Below are 23317 nucleotides of genomic sequence, written 5' to 3' on the forward strand. Positions count from 1 at the left end.
CGCCGAGGGCCGATAGACGAGGGCCAGGCTGTCCCAGGAGACCGCCGGCGGGAACATTAGTGAGGGCGATGGAAAGGCGGGGTACAGCTTTAATGTAATCAGCGGCAACTCAAACTGCCAAACACGCTTAATGACTTAATCCCCATCTGCACGGGCGCCGAGTCCGCGCCCTCATTTACCCCCGTGCGATGGAATTCCATCCGCTCCGGCACCTCGGCGGGTTCATGCGCCTGCTGCGCGGGAGGGTGTGTCATTTCCTTAGTCTATGTGAATCCAGGTGAGACCGAGTCAGTGCTGTATCTGGGCCGTGTGTGTTTGATGTGGGATGATGAACGCGTCAGCGGGTATTGGGGCCTGAGGTGATTCAGAGAGTGGCGCGCGGGACACCTGGATCCAAGGGCTGTGACGAGGGAGCTTGTTGTTGTCTCAGCCTCAAGGTGGCAATGATGACACACAGAGCAGGAGTTAGGGGGCACAGCAGCGGCTATTTCAGGCCTGCTCATCACTTTGTGTGTATCCTTTATGCACGTAGAAAGAAGCCTGGCTGGTCATCCCTCTGCAGGAGTGACCCCAGGTCTAAATGTAAAATATTCATCCTAAAGCTACTTTCAAGTCATGTTTACCACTATATAAAACCCTAATTCCCCAAAAAATGTCTCAAAGGTTTTTTTAAAAGTAAGGGTTTCCAGCCATTTTTAAGTGCTTCTGGTTTTGGCAGACATGGAAACGGGGGCACGGGGAAATAGGTACTTCATCAGCATCACCGGTTACGAACATATTGGAAAACAGGGATTTTATCCCTGGTTTGCTGGTTTCGCTGCCAAAAACATACCCACTGGTCCTCATCTCATGTCAAGTGGGGCACGCGGAAAAAATGTTGTTTGACTACTGTTGATAGGCAGAGGGGCTATGAAGATAGAATTCTTTTCAAATAAGGAAGAGTCTATTTATTTCCCCTTTCCCTGCTTGTTTCCAGTCCCAACAGAAATAGTAGAGCGACTGTCTAAGTCCACTCTAGTTACTGTGCATACATTCCGATTTGCAGGGCTTTAAGTGGAGCGGGTCCCTTCGTATAAGACTTGGCAGTAATTGAAAACGGAATTTGAAATGGGTCCCAATTAAGAGGTCATTAACTTTACTGTTATGGAACTGATCGATTTCGCAACAATAACTGTAAAAATAATGAAGGTAATGCATGTCAGTGAGTGATGTATGCATACCTTGTTTTTACACTATGAACCAGCCGAAAAAAGGCTGCAGAGCGCTCTACATAGCTAAAGACCAGCATGAAGGCTGTGAGTGACGTGAGAGGAACCTGGAGTGGGGACGGTGAATGAATTGTGATCAGTTTTTAATTTGGAAACAAATAAATGCCAGGGCTCTCGTCAGGAGGCAGCTTGCACCAGCCCATTTCTCCTGTTAGCGCCGCCTAAAACAGAACCAACTACTAGCCATGAAAGTGGAGAGAGGATGCCACGTAACGGCCAGACCTGCCTACTTCGGAGCGGGGGAGCCAGGTTCGAGTCTCGTCGTCAGCTCAACATATTGTGATTATGGGCAGATAACTTATGAAGTGTCCTTAACTGGTGCACGTGAAAAGCACTGGTGTTCATTATTAAGTTCCGGTACTGAGCACTGAAAACCACCGGCTCAAATTAAGCATGGATTGTGATGTAGTGTTCTTTAAAGAGGTGAGTCGTCAACTCTTTTCTAAATTCGAGCAGTTTAGCGACGTTCTCATGTATACAGGAATGTTGTTCCTGATCCAGGAGTGATGGATAAAAAAAGAGTCCTGCTGTCTTGTTTTTTCTTTTTTACACCTCCTGTGTGTGTGTTTGCCTTTGTGTGTGTGTGTGTGTGTGTGTGTCGCTCTGTGTGTATGTGTGGGTGCAAATGCAATAGGTCTCACATTTGCGAGAGATTTAGCTAATGGCAATGTAAATGACAATGCCATTTATTTATCTGTTTTCTAAACAAACACATAAATATAAATGTTGTCATTTACAATGCCAATAGCTCTAACTTTTCCAAAGGCGAAACCATTGCATTGTAAATGCTTGTTTTTATATGTGTGGCGGTTCTCCGGATATTGTTAGCGGCAGGTTGGAAAAATACTGTAGCACCTTCCTTCCAGATGTGGTTGGCTAGACTGCTGGGGATTCACAATATCGAATCCTCCTTATATACCCGAAGAGGCAGGAAGATGAGAGAGCTGGGCTGGAATATCTGGGCCCCAATCAAGGGGTGGAGGGACTCCCGTTTATAAATTGGATTATGTTTGAAGATCTTGGATGGAAGTGAGTGGAAGAGGCGTTTTATTTTTTAATGCCCTTAAAAGCTATGTGATATTTATTTTTGTTCCTTCAAACATAAAAAAGAGATAATATGGTGGTTCTACATGATGACCCCGATTCTAATCTGAAACACTGTGAATATTATATTCTCTTCCATAATAAATTCAGCCATATTGTATCTGGCGGAATTATTGCAGGGAAAAAGTGCCTAATGTATGCTATATGTGTAACCCTGATGAGCTGTCCTTTTGGAGTGAGAGCCCTAGTGTTACATGGGGAACATCCTTTACAACGCGGATTTTACTGTGCAAGGCTTTCACAACGCGTCTGTTACAACGCAAGTCGTAACCACGACTTGCGCTGGAGGGCGCTAGAGGATTAAGAATAGTATATTTACTATTCCAACACCTTCCCTAGTGTCCACGGGGACTGGTGTTAGAATAGTAAATTATACTATTCTCAATTCGGGCCCCCAACGCAAGTCGTGGTAACGACTTGTGTTGTAAGGGACGCGTTGTGAAAGCACGCGTTGTAATGGAACGCGTCGTAACGTCATACATCCATGTTACATATACAGCCTGGTATCCCAGATTGTGTCACTTGGCAGCACCAGCGTCCAGCGCTCATCTCACTGAGCTACCTACCTGTAAAGCATCTCACTGCATTGAAAACCTGCTGCAGAGATCTCTAGGGAAACTGTCATTTGTAGGTGTAGATGCTGGCAGAGCTGACCAAGCCCCCAATCCTCTAGAAATGGATAAAATGAGTACCATTAATGTAAGCCATTTTTGTTCCTTTATTAAATGAGCTATTAGATCATTCATTTTGCGGTGTGCTTCCAATACATGGTCATTATTAATATTTTGAATCGTTTTATTCTGCTAACATGTCATGGCACACATGGGTTTTGTTTATGGTACCCAATTACAACCATATACATGCATTACATATCTTACGTAATCTATCTTTTCTTTATGTCCTTAGAGTACTCTTGCAATTTTGAGACAGACTGCCATTGGGTTTCCTCAGTGATGGATAACGCAGCGCCGCATTGGGAACGGATAATGGTGGGCGCTCTAACACCACAGCAGCAGAACGAGATTTTCGGGGACAGTGTTTCACCTGGAGACACCCACGGTAAGTACCTTCATATTTTACTATACTAATTTTCAACACTAATCCTTTATGGGTTCCAGAGTGGCGTGCTACTCCCCAGAAAAGTGCTTCAACACCCATCAGGGGTAGCAAGTGCTATATGAATGCAAACCTCTCTTCCCCTGTTATCCCTCCACAATCCTTCTCACTCCAAATAACTGACTAAATATCCACCACAGAAATGACTTCATATTTCACCATATTAATTCACCGCTAATCCTATATGGGCTTCCTGAATAGCGTGCGTCAACAAGCGCTGTTTAAATACAAACCTTTTTCCTCCTCTATACTAACCTATCCACCACTTAAAATGTACTTGCATGTTTCACTATACTAATTCAACACTAATCCTGTATGGGTCCGAGAGTAGCGTGCTACTCGCCGAAAAAGCGCTTCGACGCCTCGTCAGGGGTAGTAAGCGCTTGTAAATGCAATTACAATACAATACAATACAATAAGGAGGAAGTCCAGATGAACTGATTCGCCCCATGTCCTGTGCAGCTGCCTGTGATACACGGATATACACTCATGTACAAAGGCGTATTAGCTGTAGGAACATTTTGAATGAACGAGCGCCTAAAAGCCGTGCATTTATGACATGCTTAGCACAGTGTCAACAACATCCAGAGGGAAGGTATCCCACCGTGTGTTGCAGGTTCCTCTCTATAACCCGTGTTTTCTGTACCTAAATGCACCCAGGCCTCACCAAGCAGCACAAGTTGAAATTTCGGGTATACACGGAAAACATACAGAGTCATCACACCTGGGCAAAGGAGTGTAGGCAGGATGAAATAAGAGCATGGCTGGATTGTTTTTGTTATTAGATGGGGGAGAGTTTTCCCTTGCCTCAGTGGCTCAGAGATGGAAGTCACTACATGGGCGCCCCAGGAGAAAATGCCAGTAGGTTGGTCCCTTATCCTGCCACCAAAGCCAGCACCACTCAGACTATGAGGAGCCTGGGTCTCATTATTGTCTCAGAGACCTCCTGCTCTTATCGACACAACCCAAAGGAACCATCCTCTAACACTATGATATATTATGTATTTATTATACCTTATTCTTTCTTTGCATTTATGTGGCTGGGGTTAGACTCACAACCATGGTGACAGAGAACTTCACAATAAAGATGGAAGGACGGAAGTGTTACAGCAGCGTAACCATTTGTATGGAGATGACATGGCAATACATAACATAGTAGAACATTAACAGAGTATAAAAGCGTATAAAAGAGAATAATATGAATATAGCAACAATCATGGGTGTGACTCATTGGATCTCTGTTGTTCATTTTTGTAGAGAAGGTTTTTTGAGGCACTTCTTGAAGCTGGAGAAAGAGGAGGCATATCTGATCTGGAAGGGAGGTGTATCCAAGATCTGGGGTGCATTGGCAGAGAAAGATTGCTTCATGGCTCTCCCCCAAATGAGGAAACAAACACCTTCCTTCTTTGAAGGCCCCTAGTGAAGTTTATTCACTGGTGCAAGCAATGAGGTACTGGACGCAGCGAATCCGAGGTTGTCATGGTTTTTGTGGTAAAGATCTTGAAATGGCTTTCAGGTGGGACCTTCAAAGGACAGAGGTGTCTGTGCCCTTATGTTGGATTAAAGCCATACATATTTTTCTAAACCCTGGTATTGAATGTTGGTATATTCTTTCAGTATAAATGTAAATGTAGTGCTTATATAGCGCACGTATCACCCCCGAAGGGGTCTCAAGGCGCTGTACACATACCGCTGTGGAACCCTTCCTGGCCTTTCCCTGTGAAGTGCCCACTCCTGGGCACCCCCAAGGTGAAGCCAGCCATCCTAGCGCTGTTGGGGCCGTTGTGGAGATTAAGCAAGCTATTGCCCAGAGTTGCAGAGTGGGACCCATGTTTAGAATAGGCACCGAGGCGAGAATGATCAGGTCCGAGGAAATTGAGCCCAAGACCCGCGGAGGCAGGAATTGAACCCTGGTCCAGGCCAGACCTCTGCATCAGGGTCTGCTGCTCTAACCATTGAGTCACACTTCTCCTTATGGGGTTATGCATGTGAATGGTGTGGGTTTGAATGTTCGTGAAATATAAATGATTGTATCACCAAATGTTGACTAAGAGGAGAAATTGTTTATTTGGTTTAAATAAGCCTGTCCCTTTGGTTTGAGGGGTTACTCTCTATTTGTTTTGACAATCCATAGATTCACCCAGAAGCATCCCGTTCTATCTACAACGGGTGGAATTCCACACACGCTCTATGGCTTTCCTCCTCCAATAGTACACTGGTAGTGCACACATGTACTTACTTCAATGTATTCATTTGTAGTTTTCTTTAACGCAAACTCACGGCATCTGAGAGCGTGAGGTGATTTAATGAAAGGGCAAAGGAATGTAAATTGAGTAACAAATTCTTGAGGAACTGCCTGAGAAAGAGTGTGACAGGATGCAGCGGATAAACCATGGTTCATGGACAGCAGGGAACTTGCAACTTCCTCTAATTAAACCTGATGCAAATTAAAACAGGGCAGACACAAAGCAGGGCCAGACACAGAGAAGCAATCACCCAGGGAAAGGAAGTTTACAGCTCGAGGTTATGGGGGGCGGCTTGCATGTGTGAGCAGGCAAAGAAACTGGACCACTGGGTGAGAGTGGCAGCCATTACAGGAGGCTCAATTCTTTATCGTTTTCCATCCAGGGAAGTTGATTGATATAGTGCACAGGGACGGTCACCAGCTATGTCTCTTTCAGATAACAACACGTGCAAGTTATGAACTCTAATGCACAAAATATGTATACATGTATGTATTTGCAATTAAACCAGGGATGGTCATCAGAGCTGTGGGTGGTCTAGCAGGGCATATGCGGTAGAGCCATATCAATCTGGTCAGCACCATTGCCACAGTAAGGAATCTGCTAGTGTGAATTCACTTCAAACCTTCAGCTTAGCTACTGACACTTACATGCGAATGTATGACATCACAACGCAAACGATTACAATGCATACTTTTACAACACGGTTTTTACAACGCAACTTCCATTACAAAGCATGCTAATACACCACAAGACATTACAACGCATGTATCAATACAACGTAAATTACTATTCAAACACCGTTGGATGCTTACCTCAGGGAAGGTGCTGGTCAATGAGGTATATGTGTTGTAATGGTATGCATTGTAATCATGTGTGTTTTAATGGAACTTGCGTTGTATTGGCTGCATTGTAAAGGCATTGTGTTGTAATGCCTGCATTGTAATGGGTCTTTCCCCTTACATGCACTGGGCACAATATGGTGACATCATCTATCCACATGTTCCATGTCCTTGTAGGTCAAGGACAGCCATTGGATGGCTCAGCTTGACAGACAGGTGGAAGACTCAACCATCTAATGAGAGCCGGGGGCACAGAAATAGACGGGACCCAGCTGAAGCACCATTCCTGTCCTCGCTAGGATTCCGTGTGGTCGCCACTTTAGGCTGTAGTATCATTGCCCCTGCGAGCTGTAGTTCCTTGTGGGCCCTGAAGCTGAGCAATGCTAGTGGGCTCAGAACATAGTGAACAGGATCTACAGAGATGTATGAACATGGCATGGCATTCGGAAAGGTGGTTTCTGTCTCGCTAAATTGTGTGGGGCATATTGTAGCAACCCTATCAGCCACCACACTTCTTATACTGCTGACCAGAGCTAAGCTGGCACTGTTATCTTACCTGTACATTGGTCAATATGTACCAATGGCATGCTGAGCTGTCTATCAGGCTCAGCTCTCCAATGAGGGGAAGAGAGGAGTGTCCGGGGGAGGCCAAACAGAAGTTATGAACCATCCACTGCCCATTGCTCCTTCTCTATATGACTATATGAGCTCTCATCTGCAGGCTGATGCCCCTTTGCCACCTCCAGGGGCAGGGTGCCACTCCTTGTGGGTCATGACATCTCCACTCTCTATTTCCTTTACCCCACAAACGACCAGTACTGGGATCAGAGCTGATCAGTGAAACAGGATGCATTCCATCAGTGAAGTAAGATGGGTCTTGTGGATGGGGAAGTTGGAGTGAGGAGAATTAGGACACATTATGGCATTGATTGATTTATGGGAACTACCTTGAGCACATCATGGTATTGAATTGCATATGGGGGTCACCTAGGGTACCTCTGGCCATTTATTGCATGTATTAGCATACAAAGGATTCCAGCGGCACATATGGAAGACACTTGGTGTGCATTTTGTTGTTAACTGGCATAGGGAGAGATAAGATGGGTATCTCATAACATTGACTGTCATATGGGGATACCTGGGGAATGTCATGCCTTTGACTAGCATTTTGGGCATATCTGGATCACTCCATGGCACTGGCTTGCATATCAGGGGGCCACAGTGGCTGATCATAACCTTGTGGGCACATCATGGAATAAACTAGTATACGAGGAGTACTTCTCAATGTTGGCATTAACCGCCATATGGGAGATCCCTGGGTATGTGGTGGCATGGATTAACATAGACGGGGCGATAACTGGGGCACATCATTTCAGAGGATCAATGGATGGCAAGATATGTACATTTTGCCATTCATTGTCATATGACTTGGGCCCACCAGCATTAACCGAGATATGATTACCTGGATACAATTTGCCATTTACTGTGTGGGAGATATGTTGAAACATATTGACATTGACTGACATGTGAATGATAGTGTGAAAGACATAGTAATGACAAGAATATGAAGAGGGATGCATGTCCTTATGACATATGAGAAGTTGTAATGGAATATGATGGTGGATATCCAGGCACATGATGGAAATTACTTTCATATGATGGTGCCTCCATGCACACAGTAGCAAGGAGTGGCATAAGATGGAGGTATAAGATGTCATAGATGTGTTTACTAAAATTAAATACATTGATTTGATGGGAAATTCCGACTATTTTCAGAACAAGACAAGTTGACATTTGTAGACATAATTACTGTATATTTGAGAAAATGCAGGCTTTAAGAATTCTTGACAAATTTTGACGTGAAAATAAGATGTAAAACGGACGATTTGGCAGAATTTCTTCTAACTTTCTTCTGGGTCGAACCTTCCAGGGATTGCTTGGCAGGGCCAGGCTGGCTCTGTCGACTATGTAGGCTTGCAATATTTCGTCACAGATTATAGTAAAACTTTTGGCTTTGAAAACCACATACAGATAGCATTCTTGGGGTGTCTGACCTTTTCACTTTACTTTATGCATTTTCGGAAAGGTGGGCACACCCTGCAAGTTTAAAAGTTAGGCCAACAGCTATTGTCCCGTAATATGGAAATTGGTAATGAAATCAATGGCAGAAATCTTGGATTTGTAATCTAATTCCCTGCAGTTTTGGGTGTACTTTCTGGCTTTTCAGATCTCTTTCTCTCTGATTCTCTCTGACATTCTCTCCTCTCTATCCTCTTCAGGTGGACTCCTTCTTCTGAACACCAGTCACATCTCAGGGAAATGTGAGTTTTTCCTGGTCAGCCCAGTCATGCTCTGGAGCTCTCAGTCTTGCCTCCTGGAAATTGATGTATATTCACCAAGAGGGGCCATTCCAGGGTCATTCGCTGTACTGGTCCTGCGCACAAAGACCAACGCCACCTCAAGCATAGCTGTGAGGAGCACAAGCGAAGCAATGAAGGGGTAAGACTGATTTCTGAAGACCTCTCTCTTTCGAAGAAGTACCTTTAAAAGTCCTCTTGCATAGTCGGTCAAAGGGAACCAACATTAGATTTATAGAATATATCCTGTATAATGCGTCCTGTCAGAGTTCTTGAGAATTCTCCTGAGAGTATCTGTCATTTAGGATATTACACTTTTAAATGACATAGGGCCAGATGTACGAAAATGGTATTTTGCATTTCCTATACGGAATCGCTATTTAGAAAATGCAAAAGGATATCTAATAATTGTTCCCAATAGCGATTCCTGCATAGTAGGAATTGCTAAAAGGGAATTGCAAATTGGAAATGCCATTGCATTCCTACCTATGAGTAAAAGAGGGAATGGTTTGCATTTCTTAAATTGCGATTTCCTTGTAGGAAATCGCAATTATTTAGGGAATCCAAATCCAAGGGTCCCTCTGGCCTTGAGCCCTCCGCCTAAATATTACATGTGCACACATAAGCAAGGGCTCTTATGCCTTTAAGAGAATCCTCAGTTCTTCTGTTCTGCCTGTGGAAGAGGCCTCAGTGCTTATTGTGGCTGCCAGCTCTAAGAGTTTCAGAGGCCAACACTCTTCCAAGACAGCCATTTCGAGAATAGATTTATGGAGCTGGAACGCTGTGCTACAAACCTAATTGACTGATTGTGATCTGGTCGTACTTGGCAGGTTAGCAAATAGTTTGAAATAACAGGGTCATCTGAGTTAAATAAGTTACTGCTGCAGTAGTCCAGTTTCTAAGTGTCATCCCTCGTCTCTGGACCATCTCACTCACAGTGACATTTCTGGCATTCATCTAAGAAGTAAACTAGAGGAGTGTCGCTAAGGGAGGACTGACCCACATCAGAAAATTGAGAAATTGCTAGAAGTGTGCAATGTTTTTTTAACCGATATGCAGATAAAGTGGTCCCAGTGTATTAGCGACTTTTTCATAGAGGAGAAAAACACAAATAACGAAAATACTTAACAAGTTCAAAATGAAGGCGAAAGAACAATAATTATTCGAACCAATTTTATTTAATCACATTGGGAATAAACTTTTCATGTAGTTAGAATTTTCATGGGAACACAACCTTACAAAGGTATTGAAATCACATGGATGGTGCCCAGAGAAAAAGGGGGGGGGAGGTGTAAGATGTTACGTGACGGAAGAGAAAGTTTGGTGATGGTGACACAATATCACAAACAGTTCAGGTATATGTTGATTGTAAACCGGAAAGCCAAAATCAAAATATTCAACACATAATAGCCATATAACACGGGAGGTCACAGTTTATATATCACTGTCGATCGGGTATTGGCAGTATGTTTTTTTAACCAGCAAAGTTTAACAACGTTGCCAACTTTTTAATTTCACTCAGCTTGGAAAGTTTTAGAATACCTTCTTTAGCTTCGTCAGTCAGCTATCTTCTTACTGAGTCTAGCGCCCAGACACCCTTGGTTATTAGAGCGCTCTACAAATTATTATTTCATTTAATTTCATTTCAATTTATCGTGTAAAGCTTTTAGGTGCATTATCTCTGCATAGACTTTTTCCCATTATGATTGCTTAGAAACTTGCACGTTATGATCGAACCATGACAATCTTGAAAATACGAGCACTCTTTTCTAGGCAAGTTTACTGTTTGCCAAGTTTTTCTATGCCAGTGCCAGATGTGCTCTTCCTGAGTGCCGAAATTTGAAATCTGGCACAACCAGTGGCCAAATTGCTGGCACCGTGCAAACAGCAACCACGACCAGGGGTTTTACACGCATAATTTTCACTAGGTAGTACCTGATGGAAATTGTGTAGTCAGCATATTGCAGCACAAAATGGATTACTTAGTGGAAATATCAATCACGATGACTGTTACTGAATATTATTTCCAATTGCAAAGGAGAAGTATCCCTATGAGGCACAAAAACCTGTACAGTGCGGTAGTGGCATTTCCACCCTTAGGCGCTTTCTGTGTTGATATTTCCTTATGGCTTGAAATGGGCTTGTAACTGATTTCTAGAAATGAATACGTGCAGGATTATTTTGCCAGCATTAACGATCTATGGGACAAAGATTGTAGGCTAGAGATTAGCCTATAGGTTGGTTTCTCTGAAAACTTGGTGGGACTGTGGCATAATCTAACACATACCAGACTGCGTCAATGTGGCTGTTGCACCTGGTTGCCAGGAAGCAACCTTTGCACATCTCACTAGCAGAACTGGAACAGGAGAAATCTTTGTGACCCTTGAATCTTCATGGGCTAAATTTGCAGGTCCTCCCTATGTGTATTGTCACCTACTAATTTTCTATGACCTTCAAGTGACATACACGTGTCAGGGTTTACAGGTTATTCTGACATCTCAGGGGGCATACAGCAATGTTCTTTCAATGGTGCCCCTGGGGGACTATTGGGGGGCCCACATGTTAAGTGTTATAGGTTGAGTGTGCCAGGGAATCATGTTTCCCGTTTATCTGTGAGTCTGCGTAGGCTAACCTCAGCTAAAAGGCTTAGTTGCTCTGGTGTATACACGGGCTAGGAGACAGAGATTCAGAGTACGCTTGGTCGCTGTACGGTTCCATACTGTGTGTTCCATTATGATCACCATTTGACATCTTTCGACATTTTAGTACTATACTGGTCAGCAGTACTAACCAGTGGAGTGACCGTGGAAGAGCTGTAAGTTTAAGGAACAAGAAGGATAAAAATGTATTTTTCACAGATATGCAGTCTAGAAAAAGAGTTCAACATCAAACAATAAACATCTTTAAAATCTTTTTTTATTATGCTTTTATGACTATCAGCAGCATATAATTTATGTTTGTGCTTTAATGCTTTTCTACACCAACCTGATGCCTGGACCAGCCTCTGGGAGAACCTTGGTAACAGAACCAGACTGTACTGTAATTGCATTCCCATCATCCCCTTGTTATTGCCATGGAGACACCTGGACCTTTATTCGCCTCATCATAGGATCAGCTCCAGTGATGACGAGGGGAGTAACATCCGTGCACTGTATCTTCTGCAGCAGTCGCCCATCCTGACCTACACTGTTTACTGGAGCGTAATGCGCATCTTCTCAACAAGATCTATACTCAGCGCCATGGATATTATAAATTACCATATGTTTTTCGACGAACACATTCCTCTGCTGGTGCAATATCCTGAAAGTAGAGCATGTTAGCGGGGTCTTCTTGGGGGTTAAGGAGCACACCACTTGTCATGTGCATGTTTAGAGATTGGAAAAGGCAGTTAAGGGAAATGGGTACTGAGATCATAATGAAACATTGAAAAAAGTGGATAAAATCCTAAAATGAACAAAAACATTGTTAAAGTTTGTTTTCTTACCCACGAGACCCTCTAACGCCATTCTATTTTGATTAAGCAAGGGAAAGGCGGCCTGAGGGCTTGAGTGAGATACTAGTTAGTGAACAGATGGTCATTTTAAGTGGTTTTCTGGAACATACAGCCCCTTCCCTCCCAGGTGAAACCTGGTTTCGGTCCGACTAAGGGACAGCTGTAGTTGTTTCATCATCCTCATGCTTTCCAAAAAACATCATTCATTCATTGGTATGTGACCTGCTCAAGTGTGATTTACATTTTGCTTCCACCGTCCACAACCTACATCATTGGGCAATGGGGCAGCCCACTTCAGCCATTGGCTCTGTCCACTGAGTGTTATGGTATTTGCTTTTACACATGCGCACTCCCCCCCCCTCAAAAGTTGCTCCCTTGAGAGGTGATAGGTCAATCTTTGCGTTCACTTTATGTTTTTTTTCTTTATTCTTGTAGCAGTCTTTACTTTTAATGAGAAACATCTGCACATCACTTTAGATGGCAGTATTTTTACTTTTTATCGCTTTTACACTTTTAATGTCTACTGCACTTAAGGGAATGAACACAATCAGTCAGTCTTGTACAAGCCGAGTCCCAGAAGTAACACGAGAAGAGCATCTAAATAACGTATTTGAAGTCCCATAAAAGTGAATGGTAAAGGTCAGTTGTACAGACCCACTGAGCGAACTGAAAGTGAAGGCACTTCAGGCCCTGATTGGTCAGATAAGATAATGTTCAAGTTAAGAAAGACTATTCAGCTCTTATGCAGAGATGGGTTTAGTGTGGACACCTTCACCATACTTGGTTTGCCTTTTCCTCAACATATTGTGGGAATAGGAGATTTGTCAATGAAAAACTAGCTGCTATGAACCCGATGCCATTGCCCCATGCCATTGGCATGTATGTTGTGTGCAAGTGCGTGGAATCCACATGGAACACTTTGGCTAGAGAAGTCACAGTCTTGGTGAGACATGTACACGAGTTCTCTCTCCACCGGACCCACATGTGGCAGCCAGTCTGTCAATGCAAGTCAGAGAAGATGATAACATTTTTGAGAATGCCAAATTCTCCTCAGGGGGCTCTAGTAGAATGTAGGGATCAACTTGCAAGTGTGTGTTGTTGGATTGAAGTTGAGTCTTGGCTCTATAAGGGATTTTGCCTGTTGTCTTAGACAACATTGCATAGGAAAACCTGTCCAAACAAAATGATCAATTAGTTTATCTCTGTTATCAAAGTGTTAATATTCATAATGCAACTATGTAAAAGGCTTGTGTTCCATGCTCCACTTCCTCAATCTTCTCATCAGCAGCCTTCGCCATTTCAAAGCTACCTTCATTGGATGCCCAGGAGGGGACAGTGCTTTAACTTTGTCTATGGTGCAATAGAAATAACAGAAGAGCCATCGTTTGCACCTACAAAACAGGGAGTGTTTTATGTTTGTTATGTCTAATGCTTTGCTAACATAAGATATACAGCAACAACAGAGGATATACCTTCTGTTGGATATTCCAGCCATGAAAGTGCTTAGTGAGTGACGAAGAGGAGGGAGCAAGAGAGAGAGGGAGTGAGGTGAGCATCTGAAAAGCTCTGGAAGATATTACCCTGCCCTGAAAAGTATATAAGTAACATTAAACCCCAAAAATATGTTTGCAGAGAGGGGGCCTTAATAGTTAGACCAATAAATGACCACCATATATATTGACTGGCACCTTCAAACTTCAGGTGTAACAACTGGGACATCAGTTTTAGAAAAGTAGCCCTGGGCCCTCATGTCAAAACTTGGTTTTTAAAAATCAGTTTTCAAGGATTCCACACTACATGGAATTCTAGGTGCAGCACAATCATGCCTGAGAATAAACTGAGTTCTCTATCAACAATGAGCGTCTAGATACCCTTCGGGTGATAAGCGTGCTCTACAAATCCTCATCACATAACACTGAGTCACCCGGTCAAGCCCTAGACACTGCTAGTCTGGCCTTTCCTTACCCGTCTGACACTAGCTCACCTACATTGTATACAAGCATGCCCTACTAATTTGCATGAAATCTATAACAAATGTTTTTCCCCAAATATCTTAGCACCGGAATTAGAATAAGCATCTGTGCAGTCGAAGAACAGCAAGCAGAAAATCATTGTGCTGTCTATCGCCCTCTTGTACGCTTCACTTTATCTTGTTTGTACGGATATCCCTAAACAGAAGACGAAAAGAGTCAAAAGGCACGATTCACCTGCACTCTGTGTGTAGGTGGTTCCAGTATTTTTGGGACAGGGACGTATATTTATTTAATCATTACATTTTGAGCCAGAACTCGAGAGAGAAGGGCAAACAAGGAGAAAGAAGGAAGAATGACTGGAGAAGAGAACAGTGACAAAGAGAGAATGCCGGGATGAAAAACTAAAACCACAAGCAGGGCTGGTTGTATGACGTTACAGCGCATTCCATTGCAACGCATGCTACGACGCGAATGCAATTACTACGCATAACCTTAACCAAAAGAAATGCCTTTACCACGCATATTTTTACAACGATTTTCGTTGTAAATCCATGCATGTTAATGGCATTTGTTTGGTAAAGGTTATCTCCGATCCCTGCCCCAATTCTATAAACTCCTTTTGATTCTCACCCTCCCCTTAACCTAAATAATTTACCCCATCTTTTCACAACCCCCTTATCCCTTAAATTTTTATTTTTAAAAACTAAAATCCCCCTTACCTTTCCTCGACCTCTCTTCTCCAAGCTCTTCCGATGTGACGTTGTACGTCGTAAAGAGGAAGCGGAAGTGTCTTTCTGTTTCCTCTAACGACGCTGATTGCATCCACAGTGCGACGGAAACAGGAACTCCCTTCTTTTTCGCTTGTTTTTTTTGGGGTGGGGAAACCCTCCAAGCCCACTTTTTTAATAATAGCCTTTACCACACATCACATGCCTTTACTATGTATTTCGTAGTAAATGTATGCATGGTAAAGGCTATTTGTGGAAACCAAGCATACGTTGTAATGCATGCATGGTTAATGTTATGCGTGGAAACGGCCGCGTTGTTGTGGCTGTTTCCCGCAGGGCAGGCCTTTAGCACGGGCGAGTTGGGCTCACGCCCTGGGCATTAACATTGGTGGGGGCGCAAGGAGTTGTCTGCGTGCAGATCATGCAGCAGTCAACCTCGAAAATGACTCCTGCAATTCACCCCACAACCTGTTGAATCATGATATTTTCTTGTACAGGACTACAGACGCCCCATTGAGGCCCTCTCGCCTGCCCATCTCCTTAACACCTTCTCCCTCCTCCTCACGGTTTAGCCCAGGCAGGAAGAAGCTGAGTCGAGGGTGATTCGGGTGAAAATGTGGGAGGAGTAGCAAAGTTTGTGTCCTCAGCCATCATGCCTGCCCTGAATACAATAGCCCCCAGCCTCCCCTTCCTGCCAAATTCTACTCAGTAGAAGCAGCAAGGAAGAAAATGTTGGACGAGACCTCAGACAGCTGAGGCAGAAGAGGTTGGGCAGGACAGAAAACAGTCGGGCAGGAAGGTCTCAGTTGGAGCTGCTGAATCTCTATCATACTTAAAAATGAAGTAAAAGCTATCCTCATGGCTAAATACACTTGAACTATTATCTCGAACTCTGTTAATACTCTGTACCGATCTGTACCACATGTTTGACCCCTTTGCTTATTTGTATTAGCTTTCTTATTACTCACATGATTGGCTTTGCAGCCACCTATTTGTACTGTTTGTTCTATTGATTTATCTGTCTGACTATGCTCCCTCATGTACCCCTTCTATGTAAAGCGCTCTGATATCTGCAAGGATCTTGTCCGCGCTATATAAAACTTTCAAAATAAATAAATAAATAAATACTAAACTCCCTAATTATTGCTTTATAAACGTGAAACATTTACATATTTCTGGTCACGTTGCAAATACAAAACTACCATGTAACTCGATTACTGGTATTTTATTACATTTCTCAAGAGAGAGTATGTGGTGTTATGGCTTCGGAACTGAGGTTTGAGTCCCAGCACCAGCTTCACATCTTGTGATTCTCGGCAAATCACCCATGTTTAAATGAGTCAGACCTTGTGTAATGTCTGGTGCTCATGTAAAGAGGCAGACTTTGCACTATAGAAAAATGTTGAAAAAAAGTTCTACCGTTTTTCTTTTTAGGGCTCGGGCCTAAGCCACCGCGAAGTGGAGGCGGAGCTTCCGAGCTCTTATGTGTTAAAAAAAAAAATGCAGAAAGGGGTCCGGCTGGCACATTCCTTAGTTTTTTATGGCATCTGCCTAGTGATTCATCTTCGCTGTGCTGTGTATTTAGTAGCATTGACGTGATAGGCTGTAAGTAATTTACGCGTGCCCGATGTGGCATATTCTGTGCGAGAACGAGCACGGCAGAGTGATTGATCTTAATTAGGAGCTGTCAGAGTGCCCGTGTAATGCAATCCAGATGGTTAAGAGAGGTGTCGTGCTTGAACTTTTCACACATCACGAGCGCTGACTCCTTCTCAGTTCTTATCTCTCGCTGTGTGATTCACTGCCGTGTGAAGTGGAGGGGGCAGCCGGGCAGAGCGTGTGCCTAAGGCTCGGAGATTTCTGGACTCGATGTCTGGCGCGGGGATGCTTATCTATGCCCCTGCGGAATGTGCTCGACCAGCCAACCACGGAGGGCCGGCGCGGCGGAGGCCTGGCCTAGGGCAATGTGTTAGTTCTGCAGATGCTGTACCTGTGATTGCCCGAGTAGGACAGGAGCCTCGTCAGCCGCATGTCATTCGGCCTACTACAGGGAATTTATAAGTGTGGGGAACAGTCGACCGCATATTAGGCGATTTCGAGAGCACAATATGCGTCAGAGCACTTGAAATGGTATTAGGGTTGGGTCAGAGTCAGTCTTAAGGGAGATAATAGTTTCAGAATCAGCACTGTCAAGGGCTAGTCTGCAAAACCGGGGATGCCTTCGGGTCACCAGGCGCTCTACAAGTCGTTAAATAAAACCCCTCCCTGTTTTTCCGAAAATGTGCCCCGATTCTAAATGGCTTAGTCAGTCTCTGTCCAGAGGAACGTGTTCCTGCTAAACAGGAAAAACGTCCATCCTGTCCCACTCTGCTAACGGCCCATTAGGCGCAGTGCTCAGAAAGAGCCGTTCCCAGCAATCTCAGGGGTCGGCATTACTTGGCTGAGCACGCTTGTTTGGAGGGCAGAGGAGAAGCAGAAGCAATTAGGACAATCTGCAAAGAAAAAACACACACAAATTCATAGCAGGAAACAATCACCATCAACGCATCAGCCTCCCACCTCGATAACACACACAAAATATTCTAGAAATTGTATAGCCAGTAACTAACTTTTTAGGACTGCCATTACCCAAGACCTACTGATTTGAACAAACATTTTATGTTTAATACACTTACTAACAGGAGTTTTTAAAGAGCCCTCTTCATGCATTACCCCGTTATTGTGTCATTCACGTTTCTTCCCGCCCACTACATATGACTTTGCAGAAATTGACCCACTAAAGCCATTGCTAACTTCCCAGTAACTGCCCTTGCACATCCATGAAGTAGTTCCGTTCACTGCCAGTAATAAACGCAATACGTGCTTTCTGAGAACAATTGTTTTTATATATTAGCCAATTTTTGTATATGAATGGGTGCCTGGCCGTTTCCATGACAATGGAGTTTTGCAAAAGCCACAACAAAACAAAACAAGCACTCACAGAGCTAAAAGTCTGGCAACAAACGCCAGCCCTATAGGCTTCGCCTCTGCTTGTTAGGGCTCGGACCTAAGCCACCACGAAGTGGAGGCAAAGCTTCCGAGCTCTTATGTGTTCAAAAACAAAATGCAGAAAGGGGTCCGGCTGGCACATTCCTTAGTTTTTTATGGCATCTGCCTAGTGATTCGTCTTCGCTGTGCTGTGTATTTAGTAGCGTTGACGTGATAGGCTGTAAGTAATTTACGCGTGCACAGGCTAGCGACGACAGCGCATATCTACAGGATAGCAATGACAGCGCATATCTACAGGCTAGCGATGACAGAGCATATCTACAGGCTAGCGATGACAGTGCATATCTACAGGCTAGTGAAGGCAATGCATATCTACAGGCTAGCGATGACAGTGCATATCTACAGGCTAGCGATGACAGAGCATATCTACAGGCTAGCGATGACAGTGCATATCTACAGGCTAGCGATGACAGAGCATATCTACAGGCTAGCGGTGACAGTGCATATCTACAGGCTTGTGAAGCCAATGCATATCTACAGGCTAGCGATGACAGCGATGACAGTGCATATCTACAGGCTAGTGAAGCCAATGCATATCTACAGGCTAGCGATGACAGTGCATATCTACAGGCTAGCAATGACAGAGCATATCTACAGGCTAGCGATGACAGTGCATATCTACAGGCTAGCGATGACAGTGCATATCTACAGGCTAGCGATGATAATGCATATCTACAGGCTAGCGATGACAGCGCATATCTACAGGATAGCAATGACAGCGCATATCTACAGGCTAGTGAAGCCAATGCATATCTACAGGCTAGCGATGACAGTGCATATCTACAGGCTAGTGAAGCCAATGCATATCTACAGGCTTGCGATGACAGTGCATATCTACAGGCTAGCGATGACAGAGCATATCTACAGGCTAGCGATGACAGTGCATATCTACAGGCTTGTGAAGCCAATGCATATCTACAGGCTAGCGATGACAGAGCATATCTACAGGCTAGCGATGACAGCGCATATCTACAGGCTAGCGATGACAGTGCATATCTACAGGCTAGCGATGACAGTGCATATCTACAGGCTAGCGATGATAATGCATATCTACAGGTTAGCGATGACAGCGCATATCTACAGGATAGCAATGACAGCGCATATCTACAGGCTAGTGAAGCCAATGCATATCTACAGGCTAGCGATGACAGTGCATATCTACAGGCTAGTGAAGCCAATGCATATCTACAGGCTTGCGATGACAGTGCATATCTACAGGCTAGCGATGACAGTGCATATCTACAGGCTACCGATGACGGTGCATATCTACAGGCTAGTGAAGCCAATGCATATCTACAGGCTAGCGATGACAGCGATGACAGTGCATATCTACAGGCTAGTGAAGCCAATGCATATCTACAGGCTAGCGATGACAGTGCATATCTACAGGCTAGCGATGACAGAGCATATCTACAGGCTAGCGATGACAGTGCATATCTACAGGCTAGCGATGACAGTGCATATCTACAGGCTAGCGATGATAATGCATATCTACAGGCTAGCGATGACAGCGCATATCTACAGGATAGCAATGACAGCGCATATCTACAGGCTAGTGAAGCCAATGCATATCTACAGGCTAGCGATGACAGTGCATATCTACAGGCTAGTGAAGCCAATGCATATCTACAGGCTTGCGATGACAGTGCATATCTACAGGCTAGCGATGATAATGCATATCTACAGGCTAGCGATGACAGCACATATCTACAGGATAGCAATGACAGAGCATATCTACAGGCTAGTGAAGCCAATGCATATCTACAGGCTAGCGATGACAGTGCATATCTACAGGCTAGTGAAGCCAATGCATATCTACAGGCTAGCGATGACAGTGCATATCTACAGGCTAGCGATGACAGAGCATATCTACAGGCTAGCGATGACAGTGCATATCTACAGGCTAGCGATGATAATGCATATCTACAGGCTAGCGACGACAGCGCATATCTACAGGATAGCAATGACAGCGCATATCTACAGGCTAGCGATGACAGTGCATATCTACAGGCTAGCGATGACGGTGCATATCTACAGGCTAGTGAAGCCAATGCATATCTACAGGCTAGCGATGACAGTGCATATCTACAGGCTAGCGATGACAGTGCATACACTCACAAGGAGACCACAGCCAGCTGAGGTGCAATCTTCTCCCACTCACAAGAACGACATCACAGGCAGCAGCAGTGCAAGCTTCTTACACTCACAAGGAGACCACAGGCAGCAGAGGTGCAAGCTTCTCACACTCACAAGAAGGACATCACAGGCAAGTGGTGCAATATTCGCACACTCACAAGGAGATCACTGGCAGTACACACCACATGAACACACTCCATAACACATAGCAACAATACATTGGCATTTACAATGCCATTAGCTCAAACTCAAATAAATCCGAGCCCGATTGCATTTCTAATGCTTGGCTTTCTAGTACTTGCAGTTGTGTTTCTTCCCACCATAAATCTAGGACTACTGGAACCAGGATGCAAAGAAAACACATATTTGCTAAGTTAATGGAGATACTGGCTTGCTATCTGTATATCTTAAGTTATGGGCTACAACTAAGATGAAAAGTGGAGGGTTAAGGGGCCCCAAATGTGCTTCTGCCCTGGGCGCTATCCTTGCAAAGGCCGGCCCTGCCCTCAAGAGTGAGATAAATAAACAGGAATCTTAACCCCTTAACCGCAGCGTAAATTCCGATGCGGTGCAGGAGTTTTATTGCGCGGGTGGGTCCGCGTCGGCCAATGGACGTGTGCAGCACAACCGAGGTAGTGCTCGCGACGGTCGTTGGCCGACGCGCCCAAGCGAGGGATTAAGGTGGTGGAAGAAAGAGGCATGAGGTGTAATCAAGACAATGCAGCCTTGGTATTCAGCAACTCTGAGACTCCGCAGCGCCCCCTTCATTCACTTATTTGTTTTCGAAGTAAGCGCGGCCTACATTTCAGAACCGTCAGGACCAAGGGTGGCTCCTCCGCTAAGGCAGAGCAGCATCGCCCCACTGCTTTCTCGCAGTGCGAGAAGAAGGAACATAAAATGGTAAAGTTATTACCATTTTATGCTTGCGTTGCAGGTGGGTGGGTGGTCGGGGCTGCTCTGCGCTCCGAGCAGGGCGAGGGAGGAGTGGTATGCCCACTTCTGACTGTGCAAAAACTGTTTGGCCAGCCCTCTCGGGCCGCCCAAACCAGTCATGCATACTTTTCCCTTGCATGGAGAACATGCCCACCACAAAAGCCCACAGCTGGGCGCCCTCCCGAACAATCACAACTGGCTGGCTGCATGCTTCCTCCGGCCTTAAGGTAAGTTTAAATTATATATTTTTTTTTATTAAACCCGACACCCGACCTCACTCGCGAACCCCCTCCCCACGCAACCCCCCGCGCCCACCGCGAGTACTGCCACCAGCGACTCGTCAGGACTCAGAGCTCACGCTCAGACCTGTTTAAGATGTCACAAGGACAATGGCGGAAGCAGAAACTTAAATAAAGCGACCGTAATGACTGTATAAAAAAGAGCAGGTTTCCCTGGATCAGAGCTGACAGAAAATCGATAGTGACACTGTTATGAGCCTTTGCTTATGAGGGCAGCAATCACTGCAGCTGCTTTGGACTGAGTGAGCACAAGGCTTTATTCCTGATTCCATTAAGGAAATTAAATTGTTTCACTGAACTGTTGGTTGAGAGACCATACCACAGGGGAACGCGCATTATTTATGACATGGGGCCAGCCTTTGTAGTTACCTTTCTGCTGGTAGATTTTATGAGAGTGCAGCTGACATCAAGAGTGCTTCTGTGCTGTGTTTCTTGTCACTTTAGGTGCAAACCAAAGATAGCATTGTTACCATTTTCGCCTATGGCTCCGTCCTTTTACCCCACTGGCACCATCTATTCCCTTTTGACTGGCACTGTCATGGTCTGACTGGGACAGAAAATAGGCCTAGGCATCAAAATAAAAGTGGCCCCCATTAGTGAATCAGATAGCTTAAAAAGTGGCCCACATTTGCAAACCAGGGCAGGTTTCAACTTTTATAGGAGTTTTGCCCGGCTTGGGAGATCACATTCATTTGTGCTTCTGCTGCAGACAACATTTGTGGTAATATCCAAGAAATCAACAGTAAAAACAGGCCCAGCAGACCATAAAACAGGCCCACACACAGACATAAAAAAGCCTATACAATGACCTTTCGGACCAGCCAGTCAGGTAGCACCTGATTGTCCTATGGGCTGGTCCGACCCTGGGCAACGCCCACTTCCACCACTGGCACCGCCCACTAACTACAATGTCTAAATCTAGAATGCAGCGAGCAAGCTCTCCTCCTTCACTAAGTTTTCAGTGGGGTTCATAAAAAAAGAGGTCAGACAGTGCATGGTAAACCAATTTTTACTTACATTTGCTACAGAGCTATAGGCTCTGAAAGGACCCTCATGAAATATGCCAGTACTTTCAAGGTCTTTGTTAGGGGGAATGAGTAAAGGCTGGGCCATGGGAAGAGGTGTTTTTTTTTTCTTGAAAGGAATGATTATGCTTTCTAAGAAGAGAGCTACAACAACAAAAAAGACAGGCGAGGGGAAAACCTTGTGACCGAGGTGGGCACTGTCATGCACAAAGGGGGATAGGTACAGACGAGAAGGCGATTAGGGAAGTTTATCATAACCAGGAAAAAGCGGGTGGGGTGATACCACTGGGACAACAGACAGGGTATATCAGCACTAGCACACAGCAGAAATTTATGAGCTGAAGATCAATACTTGAAATGAGACTATAGAACTGCAGGAACACAATGTTCCACAGTGGTTGGTACTGAGAAGCATCGGTACTCTCCCAGTGTAAGTGATATAGTACTGATGTATAGTCACTCAATGTATGATCACTACCCATTGGGGCTTAGTGCCATATTCAGCACAATAGGCCTCATTTTCTTAGTGCATTTTTAGTCGAAGTGCCTCATTTACAGCAGCTCGTTTATATTGTTTGTGTGCTTATTGGCATCAAAGCGCTGGGTAGAGATCATACATAGAGTGACCAGACATCAGTAATATATCGTTTGATTGAAAATGATGCCACAGTAAAACATAGTGTACTTTTGTTGTCTTTAAATAAACAATACAAATGACCTGTCGTAAATCAAGCGCTAAGCTGAAATACACA

General features: G+C 44.5%; 1 protein-coding gene across 1 annotated transcript in view; it reads left to right on the plus strand.

Moving 5' to 3' along the window:
* LTK (leukocyte receptor tyrosine kinase) overlaps positions 1 to 23317 on the plus strand; it is a 678246-nt gene that overhangs the window by 385035 nt on the left and 269894 nt on the right. Inside the window, exons 3-4 of the mRNA XM_078662014.1 lie at positions 3279 to 3431; positions 8853 to 9072. Of these exons, the coding sequence (XP_078518140.1) occupies positions 3279 to 3431; positions 8853 to 9072 (373 nt within the window). The remainder of the gene's footprint in view (positions 1 to 3278; positions 3432 to 8852; positions 9073 to 23317) is intronic.

The sequence above is a fragment of the Lissotriton helveticus genome, chromosome 9, assembly GCF_964261635.1.
Source record: "Lissotriton helveticus chromosome 9, aLisHel1.1, whole genome shotgun sequence".
NCBI classification, from domain to species: domain Eukaryota; kingdom Metazoa; phylum Chordata; class Amphibia; order Caudata; family Salamandridae; genus Lissotriton; species Lissotriton helveticus.